At 51.9% G+C, this 13,586-nt stretch overlaps 2 protein-coding genes across 2 annotated transcripts in view; one reads left to right on the top strand and one right to left on the bottom strand.

Moving 5' to 3' along the window:
* The first annotated feature begins 6 nt into the window (after positions 1-6).
* ECI1 (enoyl-CoA delta isomerase 1) lies at positions 7-10,845 on the top strand. The gene is made up of 6 exons (XM_008581834.1): positions 7-38; positions 6,501-6,628; positions 7,532-7,678; positions 8,688-8,809; positions 8,912-9,090; positions 10,581-10,845. Exons 2-6 carry the CDS (start codon positions 6,512-6,514, stop codon positions 10,745-10,747), a joined length of 732 nt encoding a protein of 243 aa, XP_008580056.1. The 5' UTR covers positions 7-38; positions 6,501-6,511; the 3' UTR covers positions 10,748-10,845.
* Positions 10,846-12,232: 1,387 nt separating this feature from the next.
* Positions 12,233-13,586, bottom strand: part of DNASE1L2 (deoxyribonuclease I-like 2) — a 2,886-nt gene continuing 1,532 nt past the window's right edge. Inside the window, exons 6-8 of the mRNA XM_008581821.1 lie at positions 13,417-13,529; positions 13,046-13,297; positions 12,233-12,598 (exon numbers count right to left, since the gene is read on the bottom strand). Of these exons, the coding sequence (XP_008580043.1) occupies positions 12,545-12,598; positions 13,046-13,297; positions 13,417-13,529 (419 nt within the window). The 3' untranslated portion in view covers positions 12,233-12,544. The remainder of the gene's footprint in view (positions 12,599-13,045; positions 13,298-13,416; positions 13,530-13,586) is intronic.

The following is a 13,586-nucleotide window of genomic DNA, read 5'->3' as shown; positions in this document are numbered from 1 at the left end:
GAGCCAGCGGGTGCTGGTGGAGCCGGCCCCGGCCGCAGGTACGCGGGGCGCAGGGGGCGCGCGGGGGCGGGCGGCAGCCCTGCAGGTGAAGTGGGGTCCCTGGGGTCCCCGGGCCGCGCACGATGGTAATTGACATCGTGACTCCCCAGCGCAGAGCCTGGAAGCCCGGACTCCTGAGAACGCTGTGGAATCTCCAAAAGCAGCGTGTGAACCCTGTTTTAAACTCAGTTTCTGTTCAGAACCGAAGGGTCATTACACCGGTTGGCTTAAAAGGGTTTTGTTTATGATGAAGATAAAAACGTTCCTGTTTTTAAAGTTTGGCAGACGTCGTTATCCAAACTATTCAGTTGGAAATTGAATATAATTGGAAGTATTTGGGAATAAGATATTTTAATTTTTAAGACTCCCAGGTAGCATAGAATCCAGCAAGTATTTTGCTCATTAAAGCCATGAGCACATGGGAATCACTCCTAACCCCCACCTTTCAACCCATCCCCATCGGAACACCGTGTAAAACTCTCCAGAGCGAATAGGAAAAGCATTTCTGAAAGAAAAACCCGTGCTTTCCCTCCAGAGAGGAGGTCAGAGCTGGATCCCCAGAAGGCTTGGGGTCGGAGACTGGCAAAGTTCGCATTTGGCACATGCTGTCCCCTGTCTGCCAGCTCTAGGCCTCAGCCTTTCAAGCTGGGGGCCCTGCTGCGGGTCCTGGAGAAAGCCCTCCTCCTCTCCAGACAGACTTGCCGCCCCAGCCCTCCTCTACACTCCCCCCCCCCCACACACACACACACACAAACTGCAAGGCTGGGACAGCACCGGGGCACCAGCCTCCCTGCGCCTTCAAACCTGGTTCAGCCTTCTCTGGTTGGGGGCTACCTGTGTGAGGTGATGAGGAGCTTTGGGTTTAGGCCCAACTATGGGTCTGACAAAAATACAAGTTTTTTTGTTTGTTTGTTTGTTTTTTAAAAGATGACTGGTAAGGGGATCTTAACCCTTGACTCGGTGTTATCAGCACCACGCTCAGCCAGCGAGCCAACCGGCCATCCCTATATGGGATCCGAACCCGGGGCCTTGGTGTTATCAGCACCACACTCTCCTGAGTGAGCCACGGGCCAGCCCCAAAATACAGGTTTTTGAAAGGGTCATTTCTGGGCCGGCCCGGTGGCGCACTGGATAGTGCACCGCTTAGGAAGCGCAGCGGCGCTCCCGTCCGAGGGTTCGGATCCCATATACAGACCGGTTCCCGCTCACTGGCTGAGCGAGGCGCGGGAGCAACGCCAAGGCTTGCGATCCCGTTGCCGGTCCCTGGTCCGGTACGGGGGCAACACTGAGGGTTGCGATCCGTTGCCGGACACGGAAAAAAAAAAAAAAAAAAAAAAAAAAAAAAAAAAAAAAAAAAATGAAAGGGTCATTTCTGTGACAGATTTGAATATATCTCAGAAAGTGCAAAAACATTTTAAATTATTGGGCTGAGTAGTGGTGACTGCACATTGTGAATGTACTTAATGCCCCTGGATTGTAACTTAAAAATGGCTAGAATGGTAAATTTTGTTATGTATATTTTACCAGAATTTATACACACACACACAAAGGCACTTCAGAAAGTTCATGGAAAAATAGAATTGGAAGAAAAAACAAGTCTTTCCATTAACTTTTTGAAGACCCTTTGAATACAGTAAAAAGCACAGTGTGGTAGAAAGTAGGGTCTGGGATCAGAAAGCCGGTTTTTTCTGTTTCCACTACTTGTATCATTGAAAAGCCAGGTGTTGTGAAATGGAAAATACTGAGATCTGTTTATACTCAGGGCAGCACAAGGCTTGGATAAAGTAATGGAGCAAATGTGCTCTGAAAACGTTTTTGTTTAAGTGCTGCATTGAAGCTGATTTTAGACTCCAACATTTTGTTCAGGAAGCATGTGTCCGGTTGCCGCCCTGTGCCAGGAATTACCTTGTGATAGCCAAAATTCATCCAGATTAGCCTTAGTAACTCCTGTTCACCTTTGGCCTCTTTACCTTTCCCCCAGTATCCTTGATTCTGCCAAACTTCAGGATCAGATTTCAAAAACTTCCCTCCGCACCAAGTTTGGGGAGCTCATCTCTAGAAGTTTTGATTGCTTGTTTCTTATATGTATGCCTTGTACATGTCTGTAGCCAGGTAATGGCTACCTCTACCTTAAAAAGCAAAGTTCCCAAAAGAGCCCATTTGCTGTCAAGACATAGTTCTCATTCTCAAAGAACGGTTTGTGTTGACAATCCAGAGACTTCTGAGGTACTCACCAGGGAAATGCTCCTAAATGAATGGTGAAGTTTCTGAAGCCCTGGGGGTCTGCACTTGGGCAGGATGCAAGAACAGATGGCCTGAGCCAGCAGGCCTGCAACCACAGTGTCACGAGGGCAAGGCTCTTGTCCCTCCTGTTTTCTCTGCTGCTGGCAGGTGAACGGGTGGACCAAGGAGAGTTTAAGAACACTGACCCCCGATGTTCTGTCCTTAAACAGCATGAGCCAGAGCCCCCCACTGGAGTTTCTCCTTGCACATTTGTTTCTTAGACTTTTCTCACTCACTCAAGATATTGAGGCCATCACCTGCCTGCACAGGGACACGGTTCTTGCTACTGCAAAAAAGGGACGGGGAGGAATTGAACATCCTGACAAAGTACAGTGTGAAGCAGGCGTGAGAGTGGTGGTGAGGGACTGGGAGAGTGACAGACAGCTGTGACGATCAGCTAGCTGTGCTTATGAGGTCCAGCCCACTGCCCCATCAGCAGCAAGCAACCTCCGACCCACCTCAGGCGTCCTTGAGGCTTGGGTCAGAGGGTGAAGAGGGGCTCAGTCTTTGCCCAGAGGGCCTGTGACACAGCCAGACAGCGTTGCATTGGGTTACAGGATAGATTTTAATTTTGAGGGAAAACTTTGCTTCTAACTGAAATCAAATCCCGGTCAAAGAACCACGTCCGAATGAAGATGGGGCTGCCCCTAGGTCAGGGGGTGTCTGGAGGGGCCACACCCAACCATCAGCAGGCGGGCTGGCCTGAAGAGCCAGCACGTCCCAGTGCAGGTGCAGGCCACGTCCTCAGAGATGTCACTGGACCAAACCTGCAGGGCTGCTGGCTCCTGCTAGGAGGTGAAGAAGGGGCTGAAGAAGGCCGTGACTGCATTAGTGTCCTCGGGCTGCTGTTGCAAAGTGCCACAAATGGGCTTAAACAATAGAAATGTATCCTCAGCTCTGGAGGCCAAAAGTCCAAAACCAAGGTGTCAGCAGGGCCACGCTCCCTCTGAAGGCTCTAGGGGGCTCCTTCCCCAACTTTCCAGCCTCTGGGGCTGCCAGCAGTCATTGGTGTTCCTTGACTTACAGACGCGTTGTCCTAACCTCTGCCTCTGGCTTCCCCTGGCCTTCTAGCATCTCTGTCATCTTATCAGGTCACCAGTCATATTGAATTAAGGGCCTACCCTACAATAGTGTGACCTCATCCTGACTCACAGTTTTTTTTTTTGTTTTTGTTTTTTTTTTCTTTTTTGTGACCGGTAAGGGGATCACAATCCTTGGCTTGGTGTCGCCCGCACTGTGCTCAGCCAGTGAGCGCACCGGCCATCCGTATATAGGATCCAAACGCGCAGCCTCGTCGCTCCGAGCGCCGCTGCACTCCCAGTGCCGCTGCACTCCCAGTGCTGCACACTCCCAAGTGAGCCATGGGGCCAGCCCCTAACTCACATCTTAATGACATCTGCAAAGACACTATTTCCAAATAAGGTCACATGCACAGGTACCAGGGGATAGAACTTCAGCATGGCTTTTTGGGGTGACCCAATTCAACCCACAACAGGAGTGAGGCTGGTGGGGTAAGGCTGAGGGGAGATCATCCAGTGGATCCTGCTCTTCGTTTTTCTTCCTAATTTTCCCCAGTCCCTGGGAGCAGCCTGCAGCCTTTCTGGGTTTTTTGCTGTTCTTTTGTCCTCAGTGGCCTTGTCATCTCAACATTGATTATCTCTCCACTTTATACTGTAGTCCTTGACGTGTCTGGGGGAGAGCTACCTCGATCAGGATACACTGGGAAAATAATCTATCCCTTTCTGATCTGAGTTCATTTGTAATGCTCCCCATCTCAACAAAAACGTAGTGAGCTGTACACACCTCCGTGCTCTGGGCAGAGAGAGAAAACCTGCTGGTCCCTCGCTCAGCTGGAGGCTGCCCCGCCCCCCACCCCCGTGCAGCAGATCAGAGTGTACTGGCGCTCTCCACTCACTGCACTGGGTTCAGAGATCACGTGTCTGCAAACATGAACAGGCTGCATCTGCCGACGGGAATCTGGCTGCTTTCTCTTCTAAAAAAGACACAGGTCTCTAGGGCATGTCTCTCTCTGTCCCAAGACTCAAGGAGCAGAGGCAGCTCTCAGAATCTTTGTCCTTGAGGGGGTCTGGTGACAGTGTCCAGGTGACTTGAGGCTTGTCGATACAGTGGGAAACCAGCGCAGCAAACTGAAAGAGCAGGAGGGCACGCTGGAGCTCTACAGTGAGTCTCACGCCCTCCTGCTATGAAAAGATTATTTAAACCAACAACGGTGTAGTCTGGTGGGCCCTCAAGAAGTTACCACGTGACCCAGCATTTTCACTCCTAGGTATTTGCCCAAGAGAATTGAAAACAGGTGTTTTCTTTAAAAAATCAAACTTGTACACATGTTCATGACAATATTGTTCACACAGCCAAAACGTGGGACAACCCAAGTGTCCATTAGTGGATGAATAAACAAAATGCGGTCTATCCATATAGTGGAGTTTTATTCAACCTTAAAAAATAATGAAGTTCTGACACATCCTGTAATGTGTGTGAACCTTGCCAAGTGAAGCCAGACATGAAGACCACACATTATACAACAGTACTTCAGAAAGATCGTGGAAAAACAGAATTCAGAGATAATACAAATATTTCCTGTTTGAAGATCCCTCATATGATTCCATTTATATGAACTGCCCGGAATAGGTAGATCCATAGAAACAAAGTGAATTAGTGGTTGTCAGGGGCTGGGGAAGGGGCATGTGGACTGACTGCTAATGAGTATGGAGTTTCCCTTTGGGGCCATGAAAATGTTCTGGAACTAGACAGTGGTGATAGTTGCACAACATTGTAAATATACTGAATGGACGTGAATTGTTCACTTTAAAACGGTTAATTTACCCCAAGGTACAGGGTTCATATCCCTCTACAGGTCAGCCAACAACAACAACAAAAATTGCATTAAAATGGTTAATTGATGTTATGTGAATTTCACTTAAAAATTTTTTTTTTTTTTTTTGCTGCTGGCCAGTACAGGGATTCGAACCCATGACCTTGGTGTTGTAAGTCTGCTCTCTAACCAACTGATCTAACTGGTCAGCCCTACTTCAATTTTTAAAAGCCCCAGAATAAAAGAAAACAAAACAATTTTTTTAAAAAAAGGCCAGCCCATGGCTCACTGGGTGAGCGTGGTGCTGACAACACCAAGTCAAGGGTTAAGATCCCCTTACCGGTCATCTTTTAAAAAATAAATAAATAAAATTTAAAAAAAAAAAAAAAAAAAAACACCACCAAAACCATGCAGCTACCCATGGCCAAGTTGTGGGTGCAGACTTGTCACCTCTCCCAGGGTGACAGAGATGCAAAGGATTACTCAAAGCCCATTTCTCCAGAGCAATCAGAGGCCTGAAGGGGTTAAACCCAGGGGAAATTCCTTCAAGAGAGAAGGATCCCAGGAGTAACCCCAAGTCAGGTTTTCTCTTCATTTTTATTGCACAGGCAAGAAAGTTACAGAAAAAACGCAGGTGGTTAATCAGTCATGGTGAAAACATAAACAAACTGTCTACATGATAATTTTCATTAAAGCAGGTGTAACTTAAAAATAGCTCAAGCAAGCGCAGGCCCATGGCTCACTTGGGAGAGTGTGGTGCTGACAACACCAAGTCAAGGTTTAAGATCCCCTTACCGGTCATCTTTTGAAGAAAAAAAAAAATAGTTCAAGCAATTTACTATCAAAAAGAGTCATAAAACTAAGCTATGTGACATACAAAAGAAACAATGAGATAATCACTATGGCAACCCTAAGAAACTCAAAGAAACAGCTAAAGGCAAGATGTGGAACTAGCAGAGTAACCTTGAAGCTTGTAGCTCACATACTTTCCCATCATTTAGGTTTAGCTGCATCAAGGGCAACTGCCCCCATAGCAGTCACTTTTGCTGGGTTTCAATTTTTTTTTTTTTTTTTGACCTGTAACAAGGAATTCAGTCCTGTGAAAGTTTTCTGGTTTTTCCCAATCTTAGTATTTCTATGTGTATTTCTAAAAAGTTGGGCTATTCCTTAAACTACAGGGCTTTGGCCCTGATAAAAACTAAGGACTGTGGTTCTGCTAAGCTAAAGACCTGTGAAATACATGTGCTTTATTTCTATCTATTAAGGTCAATATCCTCCACACAGGCTGGTTGGGTGCTTTTCCAGTGCTAGGTGTGAGCCTCATCTTCCCCGTTCTTTAAATTAGGGGTGGCTGTGATGAAATTCAAGAACCCCCCAGTGAACAGCCTCAGCTTGGAGTTTCTCACAGAGCTCATCATCAGCCTGGAGAAGCTGCAGAATGACAAGACCTTCCGGGGCGTCGTGCTGACTTCGGTGGGTGCTAACTTAGCTCCCCCAGGCCCGAGTCTCTGATCAAAGTGTCAACTGTTACCTCACTGAGAAAAGTTGGTGCATCCGTCTCATGGCCTGGAATAACCAGGCAGCACCTGCCATGCTGGGTGCCACCATGAGGGGCTTCCAGGGAGCATAGGCTGATGTGGCCTGCCGGGTGCCTTGATTTTGCCAGCAGCATGCCTTGAGCAGACCAGTCTCCGGCCCAGGCAGTGCAGATGTCAGAGTGAACCCTGGAGAGAGCCGTGGTGCTCAGCAACCTAGGCCAGAATCAAGTGAGGGAGAGTGAACTTTTTGCATGCGTGACCTTGAGCCCACGCTCATTCATAAAAGGCAGACCCTGTGCAAACTTGGTGGTGTGTTCCTGGGGCCCTGGGTGCCCCCAGCTGGTCTCATTAATGATGCTGGTCCCAAAAGCCATGCTCTCCATTCTTCTTTGACCCAGTCTTAAGGCCAAGTGCTCAGAGGGCCAACTCTTCCATGTGAGTTCTTGAGGGGAACCTCAGTGTTACCCCCATGTGCTGGCATCCATGGGAAAGGTGTTATTACCAAGGTCAGGGAGGGGCAGTGAGTGGCGTCTTTCAGGCCCAGGAGGGAGGAGGACGTGCGGTAGCCGAGGAGAGGAGGACGAGGCCATCCTCAGAGGCCTGGGGGACGTGACTGGGGCTCATCTGTGCCTGCTTCCCTCCAGCAGGCATAGGGCCCCTGCTCTGACCCTGCACGTATGTCTTTTCCAGTTTGAATCTGGAAAAGGAAGAACGTTCTGGGAACTAGAGAAAAACTGGGTCTGGGGGAAGGGTAAGCTGAGTCCCTGGAGCTGCCAGTTCTGGGCCCCTGGGCGACAGCATGCTGCTGCCTTGAGCATGACCCCAGCCGCTCCCCCAGGACTGCCCTGGCGTCTTCTCGGCTGGCCTGGACCTGATGGAGATGTGTGGCAGGAACCTGGCGCACTATGCTGAGTACTGGAAGGCTGTGCAGGAGCTGTGGCTGCAGCTCTACCTTTCCAACCTGGTGCTGGTTGCTGCCATCAACGTGAGTGTCCCCACTCCCAAGGGGCCTCACTGGCCTGTGGGGGCAGCTGCAGGGGGTGGGTTCAGACACCGGTTCAGCCCTCGGAACCTCTCAGGGGAGGTGGCAGTTGGGGAACCCCAAGACCAGATGCGCCCAGGTAAGTGAGCCATTATAGCCAAGTGTGACTGTTGGGGGGTGGGTAACGGCCTATGCCAGACCAACAGGCAAAGAAGAGAGCCAGTTGGGGGGACTAGGGCCCGTGGTCGGCACCAGCCCCACAAGGGGCTGTGCCAGGGGGTGAGTGGGTGATCAGATACACATTTTGGAAATATCACTCTGGCTGGAACTGGGGAAGGCAAGGGAGGAGGGCTCAGCCTCAGGAACCAGTGTGCTCCGAGGGGGTGGGTGTGACAACCAAGGTTAGGCCGGTTGGAGGGGAGGGATGGTGTGAGAGAGAGCTGGAAGCCTTGGGGTTCGGTGGCAACAGACAGGACATGGGGACCTGGAATAAAGGAGACTCGACCTGCCATCTCTGGGGTGGTGGGGTGCATGGAGTGAGGACACAGTGTGAGTTTGGGGTTCCTCAGACATCCTGGTGGGTTGGCTGCTGAGGTGGTAACATGAAACGACAGCTCCAGCTAAATGCTGTTTGGTGTTTTAGCATCAGACAAAAGCTATAAAAGGAAAAGCATCTTGCCACCCCAACCAGAGGGTTAAGGAAAGAGTGATTTTTCTGGCCCCCAAGAGCTGACAGTCCTGTCACAGGGGCCCCTGGCCAGTGGGCAAGCCTGATCCCCCCAAGTCCCCGCTGCTGAGCTGTGGGGGAGCCTGTTCCTTCCCTGTCCTTTTCCCTATTGTGCACACCCAGCCACATAGCATGGGTGCAGCACCCTGGGGGCTGAGCGTACCCGAGAGCTCATGCCCACCTGCAGGCCCTTCCTTGGGTGTCCTCGGACCGTGGCCCTCTGCAATGCGATTGGGACCAGCAGCAGCACCTCCAGAGCCCAGACAGTCATGCTTCTCTCTGCAGGGAGCCTCCCCTGCTGCAGGCTGCTTGATGTCCCTCTCCTGCGACTACCGGGTCCTGGCTGACAACCCCAAGCATGTCATAGGACTGAACGAGACCCTGCTGGGCATCGTCGCCCCCTTCTGGTAAGGCCAGTGGCAGCACCCACACTCAGCACTTGTCCCTGGGCTGAACAGACACACCCGGGAGCCCTAGAGCCCCAAGGTGAGTGGGTGTCTGTGTTCCAGGTTCAAAGACACCCTGGTGAACACCATTGGGCATCGAGCCACAGAACGTGCCCTGCAGCTGGGGCTGCTCTTCTCACCAGCAGAGGCCCTCCAGGTGGGCATGGTGGACCAGGTGGTGCCTGAGGACCAGGTGCAGAGCACGGCACTCTCAGTGATGGCCCAGTGGATGGCTATTCCGGGTGAGTAGCCAGAGGAGAGAGCTGTGGGTACTGGTGCCAGAGAGAAGCATCCCCCCAACCCCCAACCAGATGATCCTGGTGAGACCAAAAAGTTCTCACACGGAAACATTCTCTGAAAGTCGTGTGTGTGCACAAGACTGTTCACAGTAGCAGGCTGTATTAGTGTCCTGAGGCTGCCGTAACAAGTGCCACAGACTGGGTGGCTGAGACCACAGAAGTTTATTCTCACAGTTCTAGAGACCATAGGTCCAAGATCGAGGTGTTGGCAGGGCCAACTCTCCAGAGGCTCTAGGGGAAGACCCTTCCTTGCCTCTGGTGGCTCCAGGTGTTCCTTGGCTTGTGGCCACATGGCTCCAATTTCTGCCTCCATCCTTCTGTGCCTCCTCTCCTGTGTGTCTGTGTCGCAAACTCCCTCTACCGCCCAAGTACACCTTCCATTGGATTCAGGGCCTACACTAAATCCAAGGTGATCTCATCTTAACCTAATTACAGATGCAGAAATTCTTTTTTTTTTTTTTTTTTTTCCTTTTTTTTTGTCTTTTTTCGTGTCCGGCAATGGATCGCAACCCTCAGTGTCATGCCCGTACCAGACCGGGACCGGCAACGGGATCACAACCCTCCGTGTCGCACCCGCACCTCGCTCAGCCAGTGAGCAGGAACTGGTCAGTATGTGGGATCCGAACTCTTGGCGGGAGCGCCACCGCACTCCCAAGCAGCACACTGTAGCAGTGCGCCACCGGGCCGGCCCCAGAAATTCTTTTTCCAAATAAAGTCACATTCAGTTTCTAGAGGGCTGGTCACGAGTTGGACGTATCTTTTTGGGGTCCAGTATTCAACCCACTACAAAGACAATTGGAAACCAGCTTGTGTGTTTATAGAAATAGGGCTGGTTCTATCAATGATGAAATAGATCAGGGAGCTGCAACTTTGTCTGTAAAGAGATAAAGAGCCAGATAGGTTGTCAGCTTTGTAGGTCAACAGCTGTGCCACCATAGCACGAAAGTGCCATAGAGAATAAACATGTAAACTAATGAGCATGCCTGTGTTCCACTAAAACCTTAGGGACTCTGAAATTTGAGTTTCACATAATTTTCACATGTCACAAAAGATTATCCTTCTTTTGATTTTTTTTTTTTTAACTATTTAAAAACGTAACAACCACTCCTAGATTAAGGGCCCTGGAGAGCCAGGTTTGCCAACCTGATACAGACAAGTGACTGAATACGTAGCAGCCATTAGTTATGCTATAAAACAATATTTAGTGACACGGAAAATATTCTCGATAATAAAAAACAATTTTTGCAGTATCCTATATGTTTTTAAAAGAAATTGGTGGGCAGTGGTGACCGGTGATTTTCATTTTCGTCTCTTTGCTTATCTGTGTTTTCTAAGTTCTCTACCAGCGTTTCTGTGTGACCCTCATAGAAAAGCAGGGAATGATCCCAATATCTCTGAATGTGGGTTTCACAGGTGGGCCCCATGTTTTTTAGACCACGCTCGACAGCTGACCAAGACCATGATGCGGAAGGCCACGGTGGACCATCTCATCAAGCAGCGCGATGCAGACATCCAGAACTTCGTCAGCTTTATCTCCAGAGACTCCATCCAGAAGTCCCTGCAGATGTACTTAAAAAATCTCAAACAAAAGAAAAGCTAAAGGCTAGGCTGCTGTGGAGGTTTTTAGCCATGTATGCCCTCTGGGTGCCCTCTGGTCCCAAGGGAGTTTTAAACAAGGTATTTCTCAATTTAAAAGTACTTTCAGGCCGGCTTGTGGCTCACTCGGTAGAGTGCGGTGCTGATAACACCAAGGCCACGGGTTCGGATCCCATATAGGGATGGCCGGTTCGCTCACTGGCTGAGCGTGGTGCTGACAACACCAGGTCGAGGGTTAAGATCCCCTTACCGGTCATCTTTTAAAAAAAAAAAATAAAAGTACTTTCAGCTCATTGTTTGGCTGATCTTAGGTGGCAGATCCTATTCCCTGTAACCCTGGTCCCAGGGCCCCGCCCCACCCAACCCACTGGTGGTCAGGCAAAGGCACTTGTTGAGGGGCAGATGGGACCATTCTGGACCTTGGCGAGGTCACCACTGAGGGCCTCCTTTGCCAAAGCAGAATCGTGAATAAAGTCCTTGGGTCCCATCCCATCTCAGGGCTGCTTGCTTGCTGGCAGCATGAGACCAGGAAATCTCTGGGCAGACGACCCATGCAGGAGCCCCGGAGAAAAGCCCTATGGCCACCAAGCTTATTCATTTGGATGGAGGGAGTGGATGGTGGCGATTCGGAGAGAGATGATGGAAGCATGACTTACTATGCTATTAGGGTCCTAAATCTTTTAGAAAGGTTTTGCAAGAACTGAATTTGTCCAAACCCTTGAAACAAAGGTTTATCCTCCTATACAATTCAGGCTAGTTCCCAAATCCTGCCAAACATGAGGTGTTTCAAAAACCGGAAACCTCATCAGGCCTCTGTCAGTTACCAGGCATACCCACAGGACAGTTTGTTTGTGATCCCAAAGTGATGGGTTCACCTGGGGAACAGAGACCCTGTCCTCCTTCATCCCTGCCCAGCCCAGGGCTCCTGAAGAGGAAGCGACACAGGCAGGCACCATCTCAAGGCTGTACCATGGCAAGGTATGTAATTCTCTGGGCAGGACCTTAGCCCCAAACCATCTGCCTGGGCTGAGAGAGGAATCTAGCCCATCCACTGCTGAGGGGCTCCCCAGACATCCCAAGAGAGCCACCTGGACAGCGCTTGGGTAAGACTGGGCCTCTCATACAGACGAGTGCCAGAGGGTCCCTGCAAGACTCAGGAATGGGGGTTGCAGGATGGGAGATCTGTTCTGAAATCCACTGGGGCCCAGGAAGCTGGCCTGGTGTGTCAGCACTGTGACTGTCCGAGCTGCACTCACAGTACACGTTCTTGGAAGCACTTACAGTTTGCACAAAGATGGTGTTTCCCCAAGCTGCTTTCCAGGGCCAGCATGGTCTGGGGGTGTCCAATCCCCACTAGGACATGAGATGGGCAGGCCAGGCCATTCCTGTCCCCTAAGGGAGCTGAGACTCTGGACTCACTGGGCTACAGGACCAAGGCTTGTGCCCTAGAAGGGCGGAGTCCTAAGAAAGGACACAAAGGCCGTGGAGCTGATGTGTGTGTGGGCCTGGCTGCCAGCAGCCCGTTTATTTGAGTACGGCAGTGCCGGGCCCTGTGCTGACTGCCCCTCGAGGGAACTCCTCACAACACCCCTATGAGATAGGTGGTGTCAGCCCATCTTACGGGGAAGGAAACTGAGGTTCCAAGTGATCCAGTAATGTGTCCATGGCTACTTGTCCATGCCCAGCTGACCTAGCCCTGCAGCCTCACTGAGGGATGGCCTGCCACCCTGAAGGAGCCACTGTAGGGCCATTCCTCAGGACCAGTCTGCAGGTATCATGTCCTGGCCAGGCCTCAGGGCTGTCAGTGGGACTTGAGGGTCACCTCCACGGGAAAGTGGTCGCTGATGGCAAGAGCCTGCAGGGAGAGGGGTGGGGCCTCAGGGATCCTGCTGGGCAACTTGTCCTCCCTCTGGCTCCACCTTGGAAAACTGCCCCCCCACAGGGATGGGGCCCACTGGGTGTCTACAAGCCACTGCATCTGCGGGAGGGGGCCCTGGGGCCTAGGCCAGGACTGCTGTCTGTGGGTAGGCAGGGGCCAGGGTGCAGGTTGGGCCCATGACTGGCATGTGTAGGAGAGGTAGAGGCCTGGATAGGCATCTCGTCCTGCCTCCCGGGAACGGGTCCACTTGCAGGGACTGCCTCTCTAGGGACGCTGGGCCGTAAGCGCTGGTGTGGGAGGGTGAGGGCCAGGTGTAAGCCACTGCAAGGAAGCTGAGGTTGGGCCGCAGTTTGCTGGCCCCTCCCGCCCGCGTGTGCCAGAGTGGGCTGGGGACCCCAGGGACCGGCACCGCCCCACACTCGCCTGGGTCTGGTCCAGGCCGAACTCCTGCTGGAAGTCGTGCACAGCGGCCGACTGGGGTTTCAGGCTCCTGCGTAGACGGGCGCCACACACCACGATGCGGTCGTAGGCACAGTCCGAGTTGCCCACCGTGGTGTCAGCACTGTCCGGGATGAGCCACTTGAAGACCTCGCTGCTGCGCAGGCGGATGGCGGCCCAGTCCTGCTCCCGCACGTAGCTGCAGTCGGCGTTGAAGTCGCCCAGGAACAGCATGTCCTGAAGGGCGCATGAAGCCGGGTCTGAGCGCTGCCGGAGCGGCCACCCAGCCCCGCCCCGGATGACCCACGCCCGGGGTGCGCCTCCGGGGACCCCGGGGCCGATGGGGTGGGGCTTACGTCGGTGCCCCACTTGTCGATCACGTCCAGGTACACATCGTAGAGTGCGTCGATCTCCGCCACGGCGTGGTGCGGCGCCGCGTGCAGCGGGATCAGCACCAGCTCCTTGGCGGCTGCGGGAGGAGGGGGTGTCAGGCGGGGGCGCTAAAACTTAGGAGAGCATAACCTAT

This window comes from Galeopterus variegatus, unplaced genomic scaffold, assembly GCF_000696425.1.
Source record: "Galeopterus variegatus unplaced genomic scaffold, G_variegatus-3.0.2 Scaffold92, whole genome shotgun sequence".
NCBI classification, from domain to species: Eukaryota; Metazoa; Chordata; class Mammalia; order Dermoptera; family Cynocephalidae; genus Galeopterus; species Galeopterus variegatus.
Note: the sequence above shows the minus strand (reverse complement) of the source record. Positions and strands in the feature narration are given on the sequence as shown.

What these genes read in the sequence shown, in the direction of transcription:
- ECI1 (XM_008581834.1), top strand. Translation starts at nt 6,512, where the DNA reads ATGAAATTCAAGAACCCCCCAGTGAACAGCCTCAGCTTGGAGTTTCTC. An exon ending in GGGGCGTCGTGCTGACTTCG is followed by an intron (nt 6,629 to 7,531) that starts GTGGGTGCTAAC and finishes CCGCTCCCCCAG; the next exon opens with GACTGCCCTGGCGTCTTCTC. An exon ending in CCAGTGGATGGCTATTCCGG is followed by an intron (nt 9,091 to 10,580) that starts GTGAGTAGCCAG and finishes CATGTTTTTTAG; the next exon opens with ACCACGCTCGACAGCTGACC.